This window comes from Ranitomeya variabilis, chromosome 2 (genome assembly GCF_051348905.1).
Source record: "Ranitomeya variabilis isolate aRanVar5 chromosome 2, aRanVar5.hap1, whole genome shotgun sequence".
Lineage (NCBI taxonomy): Eukaryota > Metazoa > Chordata > Amphibia > Anura > Dendrobatidae > Ranitomeya > Ranitomeya variabilis.
The window spans coordinates 872,643,269-872,670,072 of record NC_135233.1 but is presented as its reverse complement, the minus strand read 5'-3'; the positions used below and the strand labels follow the sequence as shown (position 1 = coordinate 872,670,072).

The 26,804-nt window shown below is 42.3% G+C and overlaps 1 protein-coding gene across 1 annotated transcript in view; it reads left to right on the top strand.

Moving 5' to 3' along the window:
* Positions 1 to 26,804, top strand: part of LOC143808064 (putative cation-transporting ATPase 13A4) — a 536,127-nt gene that overhangs the window by 276,982 nt on the left and 232,341 nt on the right. Inside the window, exons 11-12 of the mRNA XM_077290323.1 lie at positions 25,303 to 25,460; positions 26,611 to 26,799. Of these exons, the coding sequence (XP_077146438.1) occupies positions 25,303 to 25,460; positions 26,611 to 26,799 (347 nt within the window). The remainder of the gene's footprint in view (positions 1 to 25,302; positions 25,461 to 26,610; positions 26,800 to 26,804) is intronic.

Genomic DNA, 26,804 nt, shown 5'->3' with positions numbered 1-26,804 from the left:
CATTTTACGCTAGTAACCAGGGTAAACATCGGGTAACTAAGCGCGGCCCTGCGCTTAGTAACCCGATGTTTACCCTGGTTACCAGTGTAAAATATCGCTGGTATCGTTGCTTTTGCTTTCAAACACAACGATACACAGCGATCGGACGACCAAATAAAGTTCTGGACTTTATTCAGCGACCAGCGACATCACAGCAGGATCCTGATCGCTGCTGCGTGTCAAACGAAACGATATCGCTAGCGAGGACGCTGCAACGTCACGGATTGCTAGCGATATCGTTATAATGTCGTTTCGTGTGAAGGTACCTTAATGCTCTTTCTGTGTTTCAGTCCTTCATGCATGACATTTTCCGAGAATATCTGGATAAATTTATGATTGTTTATCTGGATGACATTTTGGTTTTTTCTGATGATTGGGAGTCCCATGTGAAGCAGGTCAGGATGGTGTTTCAGGTCCTGTGTGCTAATGCTTTATTTGTGAAGAGCTCAAAATGCCTCTTCGGAGTACAGAAGGTCTCCTTTTTGGGTTTTATTTTTTCTCCTTCTACTGTGGAGATGGACCCAGTCAAGGTACAGGCTATTCATGACTGGACTCAGCCCACGTCTGTTAAGAGTCTTCAGAAGTTCTTGGGTTTTGCTAATTTTTACTGTTGTTTCATCGCTAATTTTTCTGGTGTGGTTAAACCTTTGACGGATTTGACCAAGAAGGGCTCTGATGTGACTAATTGGTCTCCTGCGGCCGTGGAGGCCTTTCGGGAGCTTAAGCACCGGTTTTCTTCAGCTCCAGTCTTATGTCAGCCAGATGTCTCTCTCCCCTTCCAGGTCGAGGTTGATGCTTCCGAGATTGGAGCAGGGGCTGTTTTGTCGCAGAGAAGCTCTGAGGGCTCTGTGATGAAGCCGTGTGCTTTCTTTTCTAGAAAGTTTTCGCCTGCCGAGCGAAATTATGATGTTGGTAATCGGGAGTTGTTGGCTATGAAGTGGGCATTTGAGGAGTGGCGACATTGGCTCGAAGGAGCTAAACATCGTGTGGTGGTCCTGACTGATCACAAAAATCTGATTTACCTCGAGTCTGCCAAGCACCTGAATCCTAGACAGGCTCGTTGGTCATTGTTTTTCTCCCGTTTCAACTTCGTGGTCTCATACCTGCCTGGTTCGAAGAACGTGAAAGCTGATGCACTTTCTAGGAGTTTTGTGCCTGACTCTCCGGGAGTTTCTGAGCCGGCTGGTATTCTCAGAGAGGGAGTGATTTTGTCTGCCATTTCTCCAGATTTGCGACGAGTGCTGCAGAAATTTCAGGCGGATAGACCTGACCGTTGTCCACCAGAGAGACTGTTTGTCCCGGATAGATGGACCAGCAGAGTTATTTCCGAGGTTCATTCTTCGGTGTTGGCGGGTCATCCTGGGATTTTTGGTACCAGAGATTTGGTGGCTAGGTCCTTCTGGTGGCCTTCCTTGTCGCGGGATGTGCGTTCCTTTGTGCAGTCTTGTGGGATTTGTGCTCGGGCTAAGCCTTGCTGTTCTCGTGCCAGCGGTTTGCTTTTGCCTTTGCCTGTCCCGAAAAGGCCTTGGACGCACATTTCCATGGATTTTATTTCGGATCTGCCAGTATCTCAGAAAATGTCTGTCATCTGGGTGGTGTGTGATCGTTTTTCCAAGATGGTCCATTTGGTGCCCTTGCCTAAGCTGCCTTCCTCCTCCGATTTGGTTCCTCTATTTTTTCAGAATGTGGTTCGCTTGCACGGCATTCCTGAAAATATTGTGTCTGATAGAGGATCCCAGTTTGTGTCCAGGTTTTGGCGAACTTTTTGTGCTAAGATGGGCATTGATTTGTCTTTTTCGTCGGCCTTCCATCCTCAGACTAATGGCCAAACCGAGCGAACTAATCAGACGTTGGAGACTTATTTGAGATGTTTTGTTTCTGCTGATCAGGATGATTGGGTGATTTTTTTGCCATTGGCCGAGTTTGCCCTTAATAATCGGGCTAGTTCTGCTACCTTGGTTTCGCCTTTTTTCTGCAATTCTGGTTCCCATCCTCATTTTTCCTTGGGTCAGGTTGAGTCTTCTGACTGTCCTGGGGTGGATTCTGTGGTGGATAGGTTGCAGCAGATTTGGAGCCATGTGGTGGACAATCTGAAATTGTCACAGGAGAGGGCTCAGCGCTTTGCCAACCGCCGCCGCGGTGTGGGTCCCCGACTTCGTGTTGGGGATTTGGTGTGGCTGTCTTCTCGGTATGTTCCTATGAAGGTTTCATCTCCTAAGTTTAAGCCTCGCTTCATCGGTCCTTATAAGATCTTGGAAATCCTTAACCCGGTGTCTTTTCGTTTGGATCTCCCGGCATCGTTTGCCATCCATAATGTGTTCCATAGGTCTTTGTTGCGGAGGTATGTGGTACCTGTGGTTCCTTCTGTTGAGCCTCCTGCTCCGGTGCTGGTCGAGGGCGAATTGGAGTACGTGGTGGAGAAGATTTTGGATTCTCGTATCTCTAGACGGAGACTTCAGTATCTGGTTAAATGGAAGGGCTATGGTCAGGAGGATAATTCCTGGGTTGTCGCCTCTTATGTTCATGCGGCCGATTTGGTTCGTGCCTTCCATGCAGCTCGTCCTGATCGCCCTGGGGGTCTTGATGAGGGTTCGGTGACCCCTCCTCAAGGGGGGGTACTGTTGTGAACTCTATTTTTGGGCTCCGTCTAGTGGTCACAAGCGGTACTGTGTAGTGTTGTCTTTCTGCAGGTTGGCTTCATCACCTGGTTCGTTATCCTTGGTTGGTTTCCTATTTAGCTCACCTGGATACTCAGTTCCTTGCCTGCTATCAATGTATTCAGTGCTCTTCAGATTCCTGGTGACTACCTTGCTCCCAGTCTCTCCAAGACAAGCTAAGTTTTTGTTTGTTCAGTTTCTGATTATCAGCGTTCATCATGTTTTTTGTCCAGCTTGTTAAAATGTGATTTCTTACTTGCTGGTTGCTCTAGGGGACTGAGTTTCTCCCCTCACACCGTTAGTTGGTGTGGGGGTTCTTGAAATCTCAGTGTGGATATTTTGTAAGGGTTTTTTACTGACCGCATAGACCCCTTTTCTATTTTCTGCTATCTAGAATTAGTGGGCCTCTTTTGCTGAATCTGCTTTCACCCCTGTGTATGTGCCTTCCTCTTACCTCACCGTTATTATCTGTTGGGGGCTTCTATATCTTTTGGGGATTATTTCTCTGGAGGCAAGAGAGGTCTTTCTTTCTCTCTAGGGGTAGTTAGTTCCTCAGGCTGGCTCGAGACGTCTAGGATTTTAGACACGTTCACCGGCTGCCTCTAGTGTGGTTGGATAGGTTCAGTTTTGCGGTCAGTCCAGTTTTCCACCTCCCTAGAGCTTGTCCTATGTTTATTCACCTTGCTGGAGTGATTTGTGATTCTCAACCACTAAGGATCATAACAGGGGTGTTATCATTGTTGTTTTTAAATGTTTTAATCACGTTTGTGCTTTGATGATAATAAAGTAGTTTTTGATATTTTTTGTATCTCAGGCGTGCACTTTCTACATACGCATTAGTCTTTCCTCCAGTTGCACATGACCACACTCCAAACACCCGGTGTTCGAGGGGACAGAACCCGAACAGTAATACAGACTTCCTGGTAAACTCCTTGTTTGGTGTCCGTGCCCATCTTCTAAGAGCCAACCTCGGCTCACTGACCGATGGGAATGTTTTCACTGCCGATCTTAAGCTCTATGCTGGTGTTTCCCACGCTGTGACAATGCATGGGAAACACTGACTTTTGTGCTGTGTATGTTTGGCTATATTTGGTGATGAAATCGACTATAAACCAGTGAATATTGCAAATTCGGCAATTGTGAGCTGAACCAAAGATTGAAATATTCACTCATGTCTATTGATGATGAAGTTTGCACACATCTCAGGAGTAGTGATGAGTGAGTGTGCTTGTTACTTGAGTTTTCTGAGCATGCTCAAGTCTCAACCGAGTATTGCTGATGCTCAGATGCGATGCTTGGATCCCTGCCCCACAAGTTTCATGGCTGTAATACAGTCAATATACATGGCTATAGTTTAACCATGTATGGCAACCAATCCCTGCATCTTTCTTTAAGCCACGCAACATACAGGGCTTGGATCTGAGCATCGCATTTGAGCACCAACAATACTTGGCTGAGACTCGAGTAACGGGCACACTCGCTCATCAGTAGTCAGGAGGAATTTTGGTCCACTCCTCTATGCAGATCATCTTAAGATTTTGAGGCTGTCACTCGGCAACTCAGAGCTTCAACTCCCTCCATAAGTTTTCTTTGAGAATAAGGTCTGGAAACTGGCTATGTCACTCCATGACCTTAAAGTGCTTCTTTTAGAGCCACTCCTTTGTTGCCTTGGCTGTATGTTTTGGGTCACTGCCTTTCTAGAAGACAAAGCCACGACCCATTTTTAATGTCCTGGTGGAGGGAAGGAGGTTGTCACTCAGGATTTTATGATACATGGCTCCATTCATTCTCTCATTGATGCAGTAAAGTAGTCATGTGCCCTTAGCAGAGAAACACCCCCAAAACATAATGTTTCCACCTCCATGCTTGACAGTGGTGATGGTGTCCTTTGGCATTAACTTAACTTGCCATGTTTAGAGGAAGAGAAATGCTGCCTATGACCCAAAGACCTCAATTTTTGTCTCATCTGACCACAGCACCTTCTCCCAATCACTCACAGAATCATCCAGGTGTTCATTTGCAAACTTTAGACGGGCCTGCACATGTGCCTTTTTGAGCAGGGGGATTTTAAACCTTTACGGCATAATGTGTTACCAATGGTTTTCTTGGTGACTGTGGTCCCAGCTACCTTGAGATCATTAACAAGTTCCCCCAGTTTTAGGCTGAACTCTCATCTTCCTCATGATCAAGGATACCCCACAATGTGAGATTTTGCATGAACAGACAGTCAGTGACAGTCATTTTGAATTTCTTCCATTTTCTTGCACCAACAGCTGTCTCCTTCTTAAAAAGTGTCTTAGGTTTATGATCTTGTCCCTGACATCCTTATAGAGCTTTTTGGTCTTGCCCATGTTGTAGAGGTTAGAGTCTGACTGATTAATTTAGTCTGTGGACAGGAGTCTTTTTATAAAAATGACTATGTAAGACACCTGTATTTAATGCAGGTAATGAGATGATTAGTAACTAATGTTGAGCGATACCTTCTGATATCGGATCGGATTGGATCGGACCGATACCCCAAAAATATCAGGTATCGCCGATTCCGATACCGGAAACCAATGCAAGTCAATGGGACACAAATATTGGAATGAAAATAAACCCTTTCTTTCCCTGCACATCCAGTTCGGGAGGGGGAAGAGTGTGGGCGGTGCATGGGCGGAGACTGTGCATGTCTGTGTGTGCGGGCGGGGTCTGTACGGGCCTCTTGGGGGTCTTTGTGTATGTGTGCAGGCATCGTCCGATGGGACTACAAGTCCCCTCGGGCTATGCCTGCTACAATGGCAGTGATGGACACATTAGCCAATGATGCAACAGTAGTAGTCCCATCATTCGGCTAATGTGTTGAATGTAAAAAAAAACACAAACATACATACTACATACATACATACAAACAACATACTATATACTACATGCATACTACATACAACATACTACATACATACTACATACATACTGCATACACTACATTCATACATTATATACAATACATACATACAGACATTCAGTACATGTAACATAGAGTACATGCTCACCATTACTTGTCATTTTGATCCCCGAAGCCAGTGTCATCTGTAAAAAAGACTAAAATAACATCAACCAATATACTCCCTGATCCGCAGAAATCCACGAGTGTCTCACGATGATCTCCCATGGAGAACAGCAGCATCAGCTGATGCAACCGCTCTCTAGGGGCTCCAGGAATACAATGATGGGAGGAAGGTATCTGTTATGGTTTCCAATGGCAAGGAAACATCAGAAGCATAGAATAAATGGACAAGCTCTCGGGTGATGGAAACTAGAGCTGACCGCGATGCTAAACCTACACACCACACTAGAAGTAGCCAGGGGGCATTCCTGCGTTGTCTCTAGATGCCGCGCGCCAGCCGGAGAACTAACTACCCCTGGTAGAAGAAAACACAGTCCTGGCTTGCCTCCAGAGAATGTCCCCACAGGAGATAGCAGCCCCCCACATATAATAACGGTGAGAGCAGATGAAAAGACACACGTAGTATGAAAGCAGATTTAGCACAGAGAGGCCCGCTAACTAAATAGCAGAAAGATACAACAGAGGACTTCGCGGTCAGCTGCAAAACCCTTCAAAACACCATCCTGAAATTACCTTAACTCATTTGACAACTCATGCCACTGGAGTGGTAATTTCAGCCCAACAAGAGCTTCCAGCTGCAGAGATTCACATAAGTGCAAACTGGACAAAACATACAAAAATAGACTTAAGGACTAAAGTGTCCAACTTAGCTGAGCAGAAAACTGGGAGCAGGAACATGCAACAGAATCACTCTGGATACATTGATGGCCAGCATTAGAATGACTGAGGAGCAAGGTTAAATAGGATACTCCCACATCCTGATAGGAACAGGTGAACTGAAAAGGCAAAGCTTGCAGGACACCAGTACCACAAGAGACCACCGGGGGAGCCCACGAACCGAATCACAACAGTACCCCCCCCTTAAGGAGGGGGCACCGAACCCTCACAAGAACCACCAGGGCGATCTGGATGAGCCCTATGAAAGGCACGGACCAAATCAGAAGCATGAACATCAGAAGCTGTAACCCAAGAATTATCCTCTTGACCGTAGCCCTTCCATTTCACCAGATACTGAAGTCTCCGTCTGGAAACACGGGAGTCCAAGATTTTCTCCACCACGTACTCCAATTCACCCTCAACCAGCACAGGAGCAGGAGGCTCAACAGAAGGCACAAGTGGTACCTCATACCTCCGCAATAATGACCGATGGAAGACATTATGGATAGCAAAGGATGCTGGGAGGTCCAAACGAAAAGACACAGGGTTAAGAATTTCCAAAATCTTATAAGGACCGATGAACCGAGGCTTAAACTTAGGAGAAGAGACCCTCATAGGGACAAAACGGGAGCACAACCACACCAAGTCCCCAACACGAAGACGAGGACCAACACGACGATGGCGATTAGCAAAACGTTGAGTCTTCTCCTGGGACAACTCCAAATTGTCCACCACCTGCCCCCAAATACGATGCAACCTATCCACCATGGTATCCACTCCAGGACAATCCGAAGACTCCACCTGACCAGATGAAAAACGAGGATGGAACCCTGAATTGCAAAAGAAAGGGGAGACCAAAGTGGCAGAACTGGCCCAATTATTAAGGGCAAACTCAGCCAACGGCAAAAAGGAGACCCAGTCATCCTGATCAGCAGACACGAAACACCTCAAATAAGTCTCCAAGGTCTGATTAGTACGTTCCGTCTGGCCATTTGTCTGGGGATGAAATGCAGACGAAAAAGACAAATCAATGCCCATCCTGGCACAAAACGCCCGCCAAAATCTGGACACAAACTGGGATCCCCTGTCGGAAACGATATTCTCCGGAATACCATGCAGCCGAACCACATTCTGAAAAAACAGGGGCACCAACTCAGATGAGGAAGGCAGCTTGGGCAAGGGCACCAAATGAACCATCTTAGAAAAGCGGTCACACACCACCCAAATGACGGACATCTTCTGAGAAACAGGGAGATCAGAAATAAAATCCATAGAGATGTGTGTCCAAGGCCTCTTAGGAACAGGCAAGGGCAACAACAACCCACTAGCCTGAGAACAACAAGGCTTGGCCCGAGCACAAACATCGCAAGACTGTACAAAAGTACGCACGTCCCGAGACAGGGAAGGCCACCAGAAGGACCTAGCCACCAAATCTCTGGTACCAAAAATTCCCGGATGACCTGCCAACGCAGAAGAATGAACCTCCGAGATGACTCTATTGGTCCACTCATCCGGCACAAACAATCTACCAGGCGGACAACGATCAGGCCGATCCGCCTGAAACTCTTGTAAAGCACGTCGCAGGTCTGGGAAGACAGCAGACAATATCACCCCATCCTTAAGTATACCCGTAGGTTTAGAATCACCAGGGGAATCAGGTTCAAAACTCCTAGAAAGGGCATCCGCCTACACATTCTTAGTACCTGGCAGATACGAAACCACAAAATTAAACCGGGAGAAAAACAACGACCAGCGTGCCTGTCTAGGATTCAGACGTCTGGCCGACTCAAGATAAATCAAATTTTTGTGATCAGTCAAGACCACCACCTGATGTTTAGCACCTTCAAGCCAATGACGCCACTCCTCGAATGCCCACTTCATCGCCAAAAGCTCCCGATTACCGACGTCATAATTTCGCTCGGTGGGCGAAAATTTTCGAGAAAAGAACGCACAAGGTCTCATCACTGAACAATCTGAACTTTTCTGCGACAAAACCGCCCCCGCTCCGATCTCGGAAGCATCAACTTCCACCTGAAAAGGAAAAGAAACATCAGGCTGGCACAACACCGGACCAGAAGAAAAACGGCGCTTAAGCTCCCGAAAGGCCTCCACAGCAGCAGGAGACCAATCTGCAACATCAGCACCCTTTTTAGTCAAATCAGTAAAAGGCCTGACAACGCTAGAAAAACCAGTTATGAATCGATGATAAAAGTTAGCAAAGCCCAAAAATTTCTGAAGGCCCTTAAGAGAAGTCGGTTGCGTCCAGTCACAAATAGCCCGAACCTTCACAGGATCCATCTCAATAGAAGAGGGGGAAAAAATGTACCCCAAAAAAGAAATCTTCTGAACCCCAAAAACACACTTTGAACCTTTAACAAACAGAGAATTGGTCCGCAAAACCTGAAAAACCCTCCTAACTTGTTGAACATGAGATTCCCAGTCATCCGAAAAAATCAAGATATCGTCCAAATACACAATCATAAATTTATCCAGATATTCACGGAAAATATTGTGCATAAAAGACTGAAAGACCGAAGGGGCATTTGACAGACCAAAAGGCATCACCAAATACTCAAAATGGCCCTCGGGCGTATTAAATGCGGTTTTCCACTCATCCCCCTGCTTAATTCGCACCAAATTATACGCACCGCGAAGATCAATCTTAGAGAACCACTTCGCCCCCTCAATGCGAGCAAATAAATCTGTCAGCAATGGCAAACGATACTGATACTTGACTGTGATCTTATTCAAGAGTCTATAATCAATACAAGGTCTCAAAGAACCATCGCTTTTAGCTACGAAAAAGAACCCCGCTCCAAGAGGAGACGAAGAAGGACGAATATGTCCCTTTTCCAAGGACTCCCTAATATACTCTCGCATGGCAGCATGTTCAGGTACAGACAGATTGAATAGACGACCCTTAGGAAATTTACTGCCAGGGATCAAATCTATGGCGCAATCACAATCTCTGTGAGGAGGAAGAGAATTAAGAGTAGATTCCTCAAAAACCTCACGATAATCAGACAAAAACTCAGGAATTTCAGAGGGAATAGATGAAGCAATGGAGACCAAAGATGTGTCCCCATGATCTCCCTGACATCCCCAGCTTAGTACAGACATTGTTTTCCAGTCAAGGACTGGGTTATGAGTTTGCAACCATGGCAATCCCAGCACCAACACATCATGTAGATTATACAGTACAAGGAAGCGAATCACCTCTTGATGGTCTGGAGTCATACGCATAGTCACTTGTGTCCAGTATTGTGGTTTATTACTAGCCAATGGTGTAGAATCAATACCCTTTAAAGGTATAGGAACTTCCAGAGGCTCTAGATCAAACCCACAGCGCCTGGCAAAGGACCAATCCATAAGACTCAAAGCGGCGCCAGAATCCACATACGCATCCGCAACAATAGAAGATAACGAACAAATAAGAGTTACAGACAAAATAAACTTGGACTGCAAAGTGCCAATAGCAGAGGATTTATCAACTTTCTTTGTTCGTTTAGAGCATGCTGATATAACATGAGTAGAATTTCCACAATAGAAGCACAAATGATTTTTGCGCCTATAAATCTGTCGTTCGCTTCTGGACAGAAAGCTATCACATTGCATACTCTGTGGTGCCTCTTCAGAAGACACCGCCAACTGGTGCACAGGTTTGCGTTCCCGTAAACGCCGATCAATCTGAATTGCCATTGTCATGGACTCATTCAGACCAGTAGGCGCAGGAAACCCCACCATGACGTCTTTTACAGCATCAGAGAGACCTTCTCTGAAAATTGCCGCCAGAGCGCACTCATTCCACTGAGTAAGCACAGACCATTTTCGAAATTTTTGGCAATATATTTCGGCTTCATCTTGCCCCTGAGAGAGGGCTATTAGGGCTTTCTCAGCCTGAATCTCCAAATTTGGTTCCTCATAAAGCAACCCCAAAGCCAGAAAAAACGCATCCACATTGAGCAACGCAGGATCCCCTGGTGCCAATGAAAATGCCCAATTTTGGGGGTCACCCCGCAGTAAAGAAATAACAATTTTTACTTGCTGGGCAGGATCTCCAGCAAAATGAGATCTCAGCGAAAGAAACAATTTACAATTGTATTTAAAATTTAGAAAACAAGATCGATCTCCAGAAAAAAACTCCGGTATAGGAATTTTAGGTTCAGACCGAGGAGCATGTAACAAAAAATCTTGTATATTCTGAACTTTAGAGGCAAGATTATTCAAATTGGTAGCCAGACTCTGGGGATCCATATTTCAACAGATAAAGTCTGAGCCATTCAGGGGTTAAGAGGAGAGGAAAACAGGAGACTGCAATTAGAGCTGGAGTGCAACTTCAGAGGAAGGAAAAAAAAAAAAAAAAAAAAAAGGTTTCACACAGTTCCTTTTCTCTCCTGCTTCAGCCTATAGATTAAACATTTGGGCTGGCCATACTGTTATGGTTTCCAATGGCAAGGAAACATCAGAAGCATAGAATAAACGGACAAGCTCTCGGGTGATGGAAACTAGAGCTGACCGCGATGCTAAACCTACACACCACACTAGAAGTAGCCAGGGGGCATTCCTGCGTTGTCTCTAGATGCCGCGCGCCAGCCGGAGAACTAACTACCCCTGGTAGAAGAAAACACAGTCCTGGCTTGCCTCCAGAGAATGTCCCCACAGGAGATAGCAGCCCCCCACATATAATAACAGTGAGAGCAGATGAAAAGACACACGTAGTATGAAAGCAGATTTAGCACAGAGAGGCCCGCTAACTAAATAGCAGAAAGATACAACAGAGGACTTCGCGGTCAGCTGCAAAACCCTTCAAAACACCATCCTGAAATTACCTTAACTCATGTGACAACTCATGCCACTGGAGTGGTAATTTCAGCCCAACAAGAGCTTCCAGCTGCAGAGATTCACATAAGTGCAAACTGGACAAAACATACAAAAATAGACTTAAGGACTAAAGTGTCCAACTTAGCTGAGCAGAAAACTGGGAGCAGGAACATGCAACAGAATCACTCTGGATACATTGATGGCCAGCATTAGAATGACTGAGGAGCAAGGTTAAATAGGATACTCCCACATCCTGATAGGAACAGGTGAACTGAAAAGGCAAAGCTTGCAGGACACCAGTACCACAAGAGACCACCGGGGGAGCCCACGAACCGAATCACAACAGGTATCCTTCCGCACTGTATTCCTCTGCCACTGTAAAAAAATAGTCCCTAGTCTCACTTTTGGCATTGCTGTGTGAGAAAGTTCCCCGGCAGCTTTTGCCATAAAGTGAGACCAGGGAACTATAGTAACCTCTCAGTGATACACAGCAGGAGCCATTGTCTCCTGACAGTGTGTCACTGAAGAGACTGACTGACTGGGAGATCGTCGTGGGACACTCGTTATTAATTGGACTACAGCGACAGGTAGTATACGGTTTATTATTTTACGATTTTTGCAGGCGCTGAAGTATGGTAAGTATGGTTAAATTAAGAATATTAAAATACTTTTTTCACGCTGTGTCTTTTGTTTTTTTAACTCTTTCACTACGGTAGGATTAATAATGGATATGTGTCTTATTGACGCCTCTCCATTATTAACCCGGCTTAATGTCACCTTACAATAGGAAGGTGACATTAACCCCTTATTACCCCATATCTCACCGCTACACGGGAGTGGGAAGAGAGGGGCTAGGTGCCGGAATTGGCGCATCTTACAGACGCGCCATTTCTTGGGTGGCTGCGGACTGGTATTTTTAGCCGGGGGGCCAATATCCATGGCCCATCTCTAGGCTATGAATATCAGCCCACAGCTGTCTGCATAGCCTTTCTGGCTATAAAATATAGGGGGACCCCACGTCATTTTTTCGGGGGGTCCCCCTATTTTAATAGCCAGTAACGGCTGCGCAGACAGCTGCAGGCTGATATTCATAGCCTGGGAGGAGCCATGGGTATTACCCCCTTCCCAGGCTACAAATATTGGCCCCTGGCCGTCGGCTTTCCCCCTCTGGCGCAGAAAATTGCGTGGGTGGCCACGTCGTTTTTTTTCCATTTTTTTCTTTATGTTCATTTATCAACATCGGCCAATCTACGGATATATCTATCTATAGATATATCTATAGATACATAGATGTTTCAATCCATATATCTATCTGGCGAATTTCACACATCAGGTTTTTGCCGTCAGGTGAGTTTTGAAAAAAAACTATCCTTTTTTTTTTTCTACTGGATCCGTTTTTTCTCATAGAGTTGTATTAGCACCAGATTGCGCCTAATGGCCACACATTTCATCCATTTTTTGCCAGATCAGTCAAAAAAGCTGATTACGCCGGATGGAAAACACATACAGAGGAGCGGTTTTTCTTTCCGGTGAAAAAACGCACAAGGACGGATCCAGCGAAAAACGTATGAAACTGAGATGTGAAATGATGAATCCGGCCTCCAAATCCATTTTTTCATGCATGTTTCCATTCAGATCATACACATTTTCCGTTTATTTATTTATTTCCAAAAACTGCACCAAAAACTGCATCAAAACCGCATCAAAAACCGCACCAAAAGCTGCACCAAAAACTGCATCAAAACTGCACCAGTTTTTGGTGCAGGTTTTGGTGCAGTTTTTGGTGCCATTTTGATGCATTTTTTAATCAGTTTTGGTGCAGTTTTGATGCACTTTTTGGTGCGGTTTTTGATACAGTTTTGATGCAGTTTTTGGTGAAGTTATGAGGCTATGTGCACACGTTGCGGATTTTGCTGCGGATCCGCAGTGTTTCCTCAGCTGCGGGTCCACAGCAGTTTCCCATACGTTTACAGTACAATGTAAACCTATGAGAAACGCAATCTGCAGTGCACATGCTGCGGAAAAAAACGATCTGAAACACAGCGGTTTACATTCCGCAGCATGTCAATTCTTTGTGCGGAATCCGCAGCAGTTTTACACCTACTCCATAATAGAAAACCGCAGGTGTAAAAACGCAGTTGATTCCGCACAAAAAAAAACTGTAAATCCACGGTTAATCTGCGATAAATCCGCAGGAAAAACGCAGTGTTTTTGCCCTGCGGATTTATCAAATCCGCAGCAGAAAACTCCGCAATGGACCATGCTACATGAGCACATACCCTGATGCAGTTTCTGAAGCAGTTTTGAAGCAGTTTTTATGCACTTTTGGTGCGGTTTTTGGTGCAGTTTTGATGCATTTTTTGATGCAGTTTTTGCGCGGTTTTGATGCAGTTTTTGGAAATAAATAAATAAATGGAAAAATGTGCATGATTTGAATGGAAACATGCATGAAAAAATGGATTCGGAGGCCGGATTCATCATTTCACATCTCAGTTTCATACACTTTTCACCGGATCCGACAGCTGTGCGTTTTTTCGCCGGACAGAAAAACCGTTCCTCTGTATATGTTTTCCGCCTGGCGGAAACAGCTTTTTTGATGGATCCGGCAAAAAATGGATGAAAAATGTGGCCATCAAGCGCAATCCGGCGCTAATACAACTCTATGAGAAAAAACGGATCCAGCAGAAAAAAAAACGGATTTTTTTTCAAAACTCGCCGGATTGTGCCTGACGGCAAAAACCTGATGTGTGAAATTTGTCAGATAGATATATGGATTGAAACATCTATGTATCTATAGATATATCTATAGATAGATATATCCATAGATAGGCCGATATTGATTAATGAACATAAAGAAAAAAATGGCAAAAAAAATGACGTGAGCTCCCGCTCAATTTTCTGCGCCAGAGGGGGAAAGCAGATGGCCAGGGCCAATATTTGTATCCTGGGAAGGGGGTAAAATCCATGGCCCCTCCCAGGCTATGAATATTAGCCCGCAGCTGTCTGCGTCACCTTTACTGGCTATTAAAATAGGGGGACCCCCCAAAAAAATGACGTGGGGTCCCCCTATATTTTATAGCCAGAAAGGCTACGCAGACAGCTGTGGGCTGATATTCATAGCCTAGAGAGGGGCCATGGATATTGGCCCCCCCGGCTACAAATAGCAGTCTGCAGCCGCCCCAGAAATGGCGCATCTGTAAGATGTGCCAATTCCGGCACTTAGCCCCTCTCTTCCCACTCCTAATGTCACTTTGCTATTGTAAGGTGACATTAAGCCGGGTTAATAATGGAGAGGCGACAATAAGACTCCTATCCATTATTAATCCTACAGTAGTGAAAGAGTTAAAAAAATAAATAAAGACAGCCAGAAAAAAGTATTTTAATATTCTAAATTTAACCATACTTACCATACTTCAGCGCCTGCAAAAAACGTAAAATAATAAACCGTATACTACCTGTCCGCCGTAGCCCAATTAATAACGGATGTCCCACGATGATCTCCCCTATAGAACAGTGACATCGGGTGATGTCACTGCTCTATAGGACCTTCAGTGACACACTGACAGGAGACAATGGCTCCTGTAGTGCATCACTGAGAGGTTACTATAGTTCACTGGTCTCACTTTATGGCAAAAGCTGCCGGGGAACTTACACAGCAATTCCAAAAGTGAGACTAGGGACTATTTTTTTACAGTGGTGGAGGAATACTGTGCGGAAGGATACCTTCCTCCCATCATTGTATTCCTGGAGCCCCTAGAGAGCGGTCGCATCAGCTGATGCTGCTGTTCTCCACGGGAGATCGTCGTGGGACACTTGTGGATTTCTGCAGATCAGGGAGTATATTGGTTGTTTGTTATTTTAATATTTTTTACAGATGACACTGGCAAACAAAGTGACACATGATGGTGAGTATGTACTCTATGTTTAATGTACTGTATGTCTATATCTAGGTATTGTATGTAATGTATGAATGCATTGTATGTAGTATGTATGTAGCATGTACAGTATGTTGTATGTAGTATGCATGTAGTATGTTGCATTAATGTATGTTGTATGTATGTATGTAGTATGTTGTATGTATGTATGCTGCATGTATGTTGTTTGTATGTTGTATGTATGTATGTATGTACTGCAGTATATATGTAGTATGTATGTTGTATGTAATATGTATGTAGTATGTATGTTTGTATGTAGTATGTATGTATGTTGTATGTATGTTTTTATGTATGTAGGATGTATGTAGGATGTATGTAGGATGGAGGTAGTATGTATGTAGCATGTATGTAATACGTGTCTAGTATGTATGTATGTATGTTGTATGGTAGTTGTATGTATGTATGTTGTACGTAGTATGTATGTAGTATGCAGTATGCATGTAGTATGTTGTATTTATGTATGTTGTATGTATGTAGTATGTTGTATGTATGTATGTTGCATGTATGTTGTTTGTACGTTGTATGTATGTTGTATGTATGTTGTATGTATGTAGTATGCATGTAGTATGTATTTAGTATGCTGTATGTATGTTGTATGTACAGTATGTAGTATGCATATAGTATGTATGTTGTTTGTATGCAGTATGTATTTATGTTGTACGTATGTAGTATGTATGTAGTATGTATGTTATATGTATGTAGTATGTATGTAGTATGTATGTTGTATGTATTATGCATGTTGTATGTATGTAGTATGTATGTAGCATGTATGTTGTATGTAGTATGTATGTTGTATGTATGTAGTATGTTGCATTTATGTAGTATGTATGTAGTATGTATGTAGTATGTTGTATGTAGTATGTATGTTTGTGGTTTTTTTTAACATTCAACACATTAGCCGGATGATGGGACTACTACTGTCCCTTCATTGGCTAATGTGTCAATCACTGTCATTGTAGCAGGCATAGCCTGATGGGAGTTGTAGTCCCATCGGACGATGCCTGCACACACACACACAACCCCCGAGAGGCCCGCACAGACCCACGGCAGGCCCGCATAGACCCCCGGCACACCCACACAGACCTCCGACAGGCCCGCACAGACCCCCCACTGTCACGCACAGACCCCGCCCGCACACACAGACATGCAGTCTCTAACCACGCACCGCCCGCACTCCAGTATACCGCATCATGACATCATTTCAGCAGCCAGTCACAGCCATGCCATTAGTTAACATGGCTAACATGCCTAACAGGATATGCCCACATTTCTTAGGATCCTCAACTGGCTCATTGCAATATGGGAACTTCCGATTCTGTATTCGATATTGTAAAAGTATAGGAACTCAGTATCGGAACTCCGATACAGCGAATATCGGCCGATACCCGATATTTACAGTATCAGAATGCTCAACAGTATTAGTAACGTCTAGCTGGTCTGTTGGAGCCAGGACTCTTAATGGTTGGTAGGGATCAAACACTTATTTCTCACTTCAAAATGCAAATAAATTTATATAATTTATACAATGTGACTTTCCGAATTTTATTTTTGACATTCTATCTCTCAATGTTAAAATTAACCTACCCTTATAATTAAAGACTTTTCATGTCTTTGTCAGTGGGTAAACTTACAAAATCAGCAAGGGATCAAATACTTATTTCCACCACTGTGTGTTTATATATATATATATATATATATATATATATATATATATATATATATATATATATATATATATATATATATATATATATATATTATCACATGTGTAACTTTGTATTGCTTAACCCCTTAATCCCCATGTCTTTTTCCGTTTTTGCTTTCTGCAAATATGGCTCCTTCTCTGAGTCATTTTTTTTTTACAAAATAGCCATGTGAGGGCTTGATTTTTTGAGGGACAAGTTGTATTTTTAAAAACAGCATTGGTTTTGACATATAGTGTACTGGAAAATAGTAAAAAAATTCCAAGTGCGGTGAAATTGCAATCACATGTTGTTTTTTTTCCCATGTTCAATAAATGCTAATACTAATCTGCATCTATCTTTCTCGAGGTCATTGCGAGTTCATAGACACCAAACATGTTTAGGTTCTTTTTTATTTAAGTAATGAAAGAAAATTCCAAAGTTTGCTGACGTTTTTAATTACACCATTTTGGTGCAGATGCGATCTTTTGATCACCTGTTATTGCATTTTAAAGCAATGTTGCGGCAAACAAAAGTGATACTATAATAATAATAATAATAACTTTTATTTATATAGCGCCAACATATTCCGCAGCGCTTTACAACTTATAGTGGGGACTTGTACAGACAATAGACATTACAGCATAACAGAAATCACAGTTCAAAACAGATACCAGGAGGAATGAGGGCCCTGCTCGCAAGCTTACAACCTATGAGGAAAAGGGGAGACACGAGGGGTGGATGTTAACAATTGCTTTAGTTATTTGGACCAGCCATAGTGTAAGGCTCGGGTGTTCATGTAAAGCTGCATGAACCAGTTAACTGCCTAAGTATGTAGCAGTACAGACACAGAGTGCTATTAACTGCATAAAGTGTATGAGAACACGATGCAAGGAGCCTGATTATGTTTTTTTTTTTAATAGGCCACACAGAGATAGTTAGGTTAATGCGTTGAGGCGGTAGGCCAGTCTGAACAAATGAGTTTTTAGGGCACGCTTAAAACTGTGGGGATTGGGGATTAATCGTATTAACCTGGGTAGTGCATTCCAAAGAATCGGCACAGCACGTGTAAAGTCTTGGAGACGGGAATGGGAGGTTCTGATTATTGGGGATGCTAACCTGAGGTCATTAGCGGAGTGGAGGGCACAGGTAGGGTGGTAGACTGAGACCAGAGAGGAGATGTAGGGTGGTGCTGAGCCATGGAGTGCTTTGTGGATGAGGGTAGTAGTTTTGTACTGGATTCTGGAGTGGATGGGTAGCCAGTGTAATGACTGGCACAAGGTAGAGGCATCGGTGTAACGGTTGGTGAGGAATATGATCCTGGCAGCAGCATTCAGGACAGATTGGAGCGGGGAGAGTTTGGTAAGAGGGAGGCCGATTAGTAGAGAGTTACAATAGTCCAGACGAGAATGAATAAGTGAGACAGTAAGAATTTTTGCAGAGTCGAAAGTAAGAAAAGGGCGAATTCTAGAAATGTTTTTGAGATGCAGATAAGAAGAGCGAGCCAATGATCGGATATGGGGGGTGAATGAAAGCTCGGAATCAAGGATGACCCCAAGGCAGTGGGCATGTTGCTTTGGAGTAATGATGGAACCGCACACGGAGATGGCAATGTCAGGCAAAGGTAGGTTAGTAGAGGGAGAGTACACGAGGAGTTCAGTTTTTGACAGGTTCAGTTTCAGATAGAGGGAGGACATGATGTTAGAGACAGCAGTAAGACAATCACTGGTGTTTTCTAAGAAGGTCGGAGTGAAAGCAGGAGAAGAGGTGTATAATTGGGTGTCGTCAGCATAGAGATGGTACTGGAAACCAAATCTATTGATTGTTTGTCCAATAGGGGTAGTATACAAAGAGAAGAGGAGGGGGCCTAGGACTGATCCTTGAGGAACCCCAACAGTAAGGGGAAGTTGAGAGGAGGAGGAACCAGCAAAACATACAGTGAAAGATCGGTCAGAGAGATAGGAGGAGAACCAAGAGAGAACGGTGTCCTTGATGCCGATGGAGCGGAGCATAGTGAGGAGGAGCTGATGATCCACAGTGTCGAATGCTGCGGAGAGATCCAAGAGAATTAGCATGGAGTAGTGACCATTAGATTTAGCTGTTAGTAGGTCATTAGAGACTTTAGTGAGGGCAGTTTCAGTAGAGTGTAAAGAGCGGAAGCCGGATTGAAGAGGGTCGAGACGAGAGTTATCTGAGAGATAGCGGGTAAGATGGGAGTGGACCAGGCGTTCGAGGAGTTTAGAGATGAAGGGAAGATTAGAGACAGGTCTATAATTAGCGGCACAATTTTGGTTGAGGGAGGGTTTTTTAAGTAATGGATGTATGATGGAACGCTTAAATGAGGAGGGAAAAATACCGGAAGTGAGGGAAAGGTTGAATATTTTTGTTAGGTGAGAGGTGACAGCCGGGGAAAGGGACTGGAGGAGATGTGACGGAATGGGGTCACTGGTGCAAGTGGTCGGGCGAGAAGATGCAATGAGCCTGCTTTCTTCTTCTTCTGTAACTGGTTCAAAGTCAGAGAGTGAACTAGATGCAGTGGGGGAGGGAGGACAGTGCATGGTATGAAGAGATTGGGAGATGATTTCCTGTCAAATGTGGTAAATTTTTTCTTTGAAGTAATTGGCCAGATCGTCAGCGCGGAGATCTGTGGTTGGGGCCTGCTCTCTTGGGTTGAATAGGGACTGGAAAGTGTCAAAGAGACGTTTAGGGTTATTGGACCGCGAGGTGATGAGGGTGTTGAAATAGGTTTGTTTGGAGAGATGAAGGGCAGAGTTGTATGTTTTTAGCATGAACTTATAATGGATGAAATCTTCGGGTAGATTTTCTCCACAGACATTCGGCGCACCTGGAGCACCGCTGCAGGAAACTGGCGTTTTTCCCTTTTGTCTCATTACGCCGCTTAAGGATCATGTTAATTTTTTTTAATGTTGATAGATCAGGCAATTCTGAATGCGGCAATACCAAATATGTGTATCTTTGATTTTTTTTATGGTTTCATTTTGAATGGAAAGAAAGGGGGATGATTTGAACTTTTATATTTTTTTTATTATTATTTTTTATTTTTTTTGTCATGCTTCAATAGTTTCCATTTGAGACTAGAAGCTGCCATAATCTGATCGACTTGCTCACTTGCTACGAGCGACGACCTTCAGAGGGCACTCATAGCAATCAGTCAGTGATAAGCATAGAGGTCTGCTGGAGACAGCTGGTTGTCATGCTGACCCATCAGTGACATGCGATTACATGTCGGGTCACCAATGGGTGGGATTTCCAGCGCGCTTGCAGGAAGCACTAGTTAAATGCGGCTGTCAGAAATTGACAGCGGCACTTAAATAGTTAACAGCCGTCGGTGAATCGCAATTCCACCCACGGCTGTTATGGGCACATGTCAGGTGTATATATCAGCTCACATGTGCCCAGAAAGGTGCGGGCTAAGTGCCAGAGCCAGTACCAAACAGGGGGAGTCCGACATCGGCGTACTACTACGCCCGATGTCAGAAAGGGGTTAATAATGTTTTACACTTGTAAAGAAACATCGCCATCAAAATTGTTAATAAACCATTCAAAATTTTTGATCTTGGAGTGCTGCCTTTAATTCTCCTTAATATTATCAAGGTTTGGAGTTGCTTTAGAGCCTTTGCACTCATTATCTTTTTTTTTGCTTTTGCTTGTGCTGCAGTATTTTTTACTCTTCTAGATCGATAGATAGATAGAATAGGATAGATGTCCTGTCGATATTTAATGTCACAAGTCCCCTACATATAACAAATTAGCATCATTTAGTGCCTTTTATGTGGCACTAAAGGGTTTTAGCCTTTGTAAAACTCTTAAATAGTGATGAGCAATTACATTTGTATCTACTCGCTTTTTGCATGAACAGTATTCTATTCAGGCTATTCGTTACTTGGCATGAATTAGCTATTCACCTTGGTATGTTTGATTAACACACCCAGAATGGCACTTTATTTGCAGCCAATGAACATGCTGAGCTTGCTTGCTAATCACAGCAATGCCGGAACCATTTTTGGTGTGGCATTATTGTGATTGGCTGGCCTTACAGCGTCATTGAGAATATTTAATCCCTGATGACACCATCTTGCGCACTTTGCAGCCAGAAACAGCATAGTGAGAGCGCAGTGTGAGCATAGGGAGAGTGAAAGCAGCATATAGAAAGAGTTTGTGATTACTAAAAGCTCTTTTAAGAGCTACTAAGGGTGAATATCAGTTATTTGTTAGGTTGAGATATCGCAGGGAGAGATTTAAAACAAGGGAAAGCAAGGGTGTTATCATTGCAGGTACAAGCTGCAGGTCTCTGCTAGTTTGCATTGTGTTTTATAGTTTAGGCCCCTTTCACACATCAGGTTTTTGCCATCAGGCACAATCCAGCGAATTTTGAAAAAAATGGATACTCTCCACTGAAAAGGGAGTCCAAACTCTATCCCCAGGTTAAAAAAAAAAAAAAAAAGTCGGATCCATCACATCAGTTTTTCACAATTTGCAACGGATCCCTTTTTACAAAAATTAGCCGGATTGTGCCTGACGGCTTAAAACTGACTTGCGAAAGAGGCCTTAGGAGCAAACTGTGGGATTAGGGAGAGATAGGCAGGGTTTCATCCACTACCATAATATACAAAGTGGCTTTTTTTAGAGCCCAATAATATTAGTCAGTACCAGCATATACTAAAAAATTTTTGGGGAGATACATAATATTCCTGCGTACCAGCATAAAATTTTTTTTTATAGCTAAATAATATTCATCATCCTTTTTCCTATTAGGATTCATCATCCTAATTGCTAAATCATATTCCTCGCCTATTGCCTATTGCTGAAAAAGCTATTTTTTATCTAGCTGGCGCAAAACCTGCTGAGCTATACAAACAACACTGTTTACCAATAATTTCCCTGAGTCTGCTGTTGGCATGTCTTATAAAGGCGATATAAAAAAATAAAAAAGTTATATGGGTTAAATAAATAGCATACTATTATCTAGCAGTTGTGCGTCTTCTGCAATGCCTGCATAGATACGCAAACATAGCAATTTACCAGTGGCAATAATATTCCTTAATTTGCTGTCATCATGTAAAGGTGATAGAAAATTCTTTTTTTTATATTTGTTAAATAAATAGCTTATCTATCTCTAGCAGTTGTGCAACTGGTGCAAACCTTGCCGAGATACGCAAACTTCACAATTTATCAGTGGCAATAATTTTCCTTAATTTGCTACTGGCATGTGTCATAAAGGCGATATAAAACAATTCTATTGGTTAAATAAATAGCGTATATTTAATCTAGCAGTTGTGGGACTGGCGCAAAGCATGCAAAGATAAGCTATTTACCAGTAATTTCCCTGAGTCTGCTGTTGGCCTGTAAACGTAAGGATGAATGACCTTGGGGAGATCAAAACATTCAACACTGCGGAGATACCAACACGTGTTTCTCAATGCAGTGATCCAGAACACTGCCCCCATCCCTAAAGGGAAATATGCAAATGCATGTAGAAAAGCCATGGAGACACCATCACGTGTTTCTCAACGCAAGCAATGAATAGCCAGGTCTATCCCCGGGAAGGAACAACCACGGGAAGGGTAGCATCCAATAAAGGAAAATGACCTAGGCCAAAACATGGTATCCATCCACAGACAGCTGTTTCAGGGTATTCCTTCCCGGTAAAAGACCTGGCTATTCATTGCTTGCGTTGAGAAACACGTGAAGGTGTCTCTGCGGGTTTTCTACATGCTGTTGGCCTGTGTCATAAAGCCACACCACCACCAGAGTTGCCGCCTCACCACCAGCAGAGCTGCCACACACCCAACCTTCTGTCTCTTCCCCATTATCCCGTAGAATGTAAATCCGCAAGGACAAGGTCCTCTCTCCTCTGTACCAGTCTGTCATTGTAAATTTGTTTACTGTAAACGATATCTATGACTGTACGTAACCCCTTTCTCATGTACAGCATCAAGAAATTAATGGTGCTATATAAATAAATAATAATAATAATGGCGATATAAAAAAATGAACATTTGACTCTTTGTTGTCTGCCACACATGGCACAGTTTATGTCCAGATGCCTTTCCCAAGACCCTTGTGTGAAAAACATTTTAGGGAGGGCCACGGACACCAGGTGGAACTCGGGGGGGATATCTACCAACTGGGCCATTTTCATGAAACATCAGCAAGGCTATCTGTGGGTGTAACTATGATGAGGAGGGAGAAGTTGACCTAGATGGTGAAGAAGTACTTAAGTGACCATACCAGCATCCTTCCTGATTTTTCAGTGCCCTCTCATTGTAGACCTTGGAGCTGCTGCCATGCCCTGCCGCAAGTGTGTTTTCTGAGCCATTTTTTAGTTCCCCTGGTGCAATCATAATGGATAGGTGTGCACACCTGTCAACGGAAAATGCAGACAGGCTGACTCTTCTAAAAATTTAACAAGGGCTGGATATCCTCCTACTTTGCAAGCCCTACAGATAACAGCAAGCCAATTTAAATGCAGCCCAAATGTTCTTTTTTGGAATTTAGCAAAAAAACTCTGTACTTAACTTAAAGTGATCAAGTGAGGTTTTAATGGTATCCACAAGGTAGTAGTTGTGGATATCATTAAAACCTCACTTGATCACGTTAAGTTGAGAGCCGAGTTTTTTTGCTCTATATCTTACAGTGTGGGAACCTACTCTGGCACATCCCTTAAACGGCTGTGCATACGCTTATTTGTTTACAGTTTTGGGGAATTTGTCTTAATGTTCATGTATTACCAATCAAACCCATTTTGTTCAGGATATCACGTTCTACTCCTTCTGCTTCTGCAACAAGTACTTAGTGGTCATATATGTATACCCTATGTGTGTAATGTTTTAAAATTTTTGGAAACCATTGTACATTACAGTGGTGAAACTTGTATTTCCTAGCTCTACCTATTCTAATAACTGCAAAATGTATTGTGAGGTCCCCATCACGGTCTTTTTCAGCATGTATGATACAGACCCCATGGGAAAATTTCAGACAAATTTGCACATTGTGCAATGGTGAAATTTGTACTCCCTATTTCTACCTATTCTAATAACTAAAAAATGTATTAACAATAAATAATAATCATTATTTTTATATAGCGCTAACTTATTCCGCAGCGCTTTACAGTTTGCACACATCATCACTGTTCCCGATGGGGCTCACAATCTATCCCCGGAAATGCTCGCCTAGCATCGTGAGCACTGCGGTGTTGGGCAAGCACTGAGCACTTCCGAGCATGCTCGCTCATCACTAATAATAATCATAATATGTGAAAATGAAAAAAAAAACTTCTTATACTCACCTCATGCTCACTTATTCAACCCCACTGCTTCTCATTATCACTCAGTTGGTCTTTGGTTTCTCACACTATGCTGGAACTCCCAACTGTGATGGTGTCCTTGAGCGTTCTGCACATGTTCACACAATTTCACGGCATAAGTGATATCATGAGCTATTGAAGGACTCTCTCCTTTCCTCATGTAAGCCACAATTAACGGTGTCAATAATTTATTTCTCTTTTTACATTTTGATGGCCTTTTAGAATTCTGAAATGGCAGGAGATAACTGGATTACATAAGATCTGCCTTTTGTTGAAGTTAGATTTTTGTATAATAGGAGTAAATTACTTTCTCATCTCTGGTTATTGCAGGTTACCATCCATTTATCCTTAACAAGAAAGGCTGAAATCAATTTTACATTTACATTAAGACTAAGTTTGTATTAATGAGTTTAAAAGTGGTTCAGTACAGTCATTGGAGATCGTCAAGTGTAATTGAGGATGTCTTTTCTGAACAATTAAAACATTTGTAGGATTATGTTTCACAAACAAATTTATGGCAAATTTGATTGTTTTAAAAATTCAATGAAGCTGGTAAATTCAAATTTCAAAAGATCTGCACATCTCTGAAAAATGAATACAATTACTGAAATATTTTTTTCTTCATAATTTCAATTTAGAAAACATGGTAATTTAAGCAAAACAATAAAATATAATTTACTTTAATTTAAAGTAGTACATTTGATTTTGGGTGTGTCCTGTACTTTTTTCTCATGATTTGATGTTTCATCTGTTATTTAAATTTCTCCTACAAAAATCTATTCAGCTATTTAGCTCAAGATTTGAGCTTACTTTTGATACTTTAATAAGTACATTGTTACCATAAAGTAACATGTTAATTCTGCATTTGTGAAAATGTTCAATAAATAAACAGCTATAAAGAAAAGAATAGGTTAATTGGACTTTGATATGTAAACATTTTTCATAATATAATTAGTTTGCTTACTGTAAGTGTTATCTGTAATTTGTATGTAACCCCTTCTCATGTACAGCACCATGGTATCAATGATGCTATATAAATAAATAATAATAATAATAATAATATTTATGTATTGTCTAGGATTCAATACTGCAAAAGGAGATCTAGTAAGAGCCATTCTATATAACAAACCAATGAGTGTTAAACTGCATAGAGAGGCCATTAGATTTCTCATGGTACTTGTGGCTTTTGCTATATTTGGAGTTTTTTACACTGCAGCTGTGCACAAGAAGAATGGGGTAAGTTACTATGTATCATAAGAACAGTATGACAGTATTTTGTCCTTCTTTAAATTTGTCTATATTTATATGGTTTTTAGTTGGTTAGTCATTTTCACACAAAAGATGAAGATGCCATCATAGACAGAATAACAATATAAAAGACAAAGGCCGGGACAACAATATATAATATTGCTTCTTTGTTTAGCAAAGTGCAAAGCTATCGATACTCCCTAACCAGATATAAATTTTGCACTGAACTTTGTGAAAATACCATGGCTTCTTCTGTGTGCACTGCCACTGCATAAACAATACCAAGGCATCTGACTTCAAAAAGGGATAATTTTTAGACCACTTATACAATATAAGTATCTTACAAAGTCTGAAACTGCAGTGTGTGGTTAAATAGGCTGCCAGTTACCACCACTTACCATCCATTTTCCTTTTGCCAGTTAGGTTGATGTCTTTGTGATTTTAAAAAGGTTTGTTTGAATTACAGAGCTCAAAACTGTTTTAGTATACTCCAAGAAGAATTCAGAGTCTTATACACATGATAGAGGCATTTAATTAAATAAAATGAATTACATAATTCACTGCAAATCAAATTTTTTAGGAAAATTTGGTGAAGTGCAGATCAGCTCATTTCTACTCACCATCTCTAAAACAGTCAAGCGGTAGATTATGTTCATGAAGGCTTGCATTATTAGAGTATTGCTACATTCAGCAGATTATTTAAATGGCCATCACAGGGAATTAGGCAATAAGAATAAAGATGAATGAGACATTTGCTGAAATCTCTGCCAGATATGAAAATATAATTAATAGGGTTGTCCAGGATCTTTCAATGAGAGACACAGCTGATGTTGAGCCCAGTGTGCACACCTGTTGTGAACTTGTCTTAATTAAATTAGTAGAATAGAAAAGGACAATACTTGCAAGGTGTGCATGTTACCTGTTAAGGATATGATAGTTTCCATATGAGCAGTGTCTTTCAATACCTGATATGGATGTCATAGGTGATGGATGTGATAATTTCCATATCAGCAGTGTCTTTCAGTACCTGATATGGAAGTTGTAGGTGGTGGATAACTGTTTTAAGGTGCCATCTTCTTAACAATGTTTCAAAATACATCAAATTATGTTACTAAAAACACTTGCATTGCTTTTCCAGGCCAGTGTTCATGACATTGTACTAATGTCATTTTTGATGCTAACTGTTGCGGTTAATGCAGCCCTTCCTGCATCAATTACAATTTGTCTCCTGTGCGGTCAAACAAGGCTGAAAAAACAGAACATCTTCTGTATTAGTCCTCAACGGATCAATTTAGCTGGGCAGCTAAATCTTGTGTGTTTTGATAAAGTAAG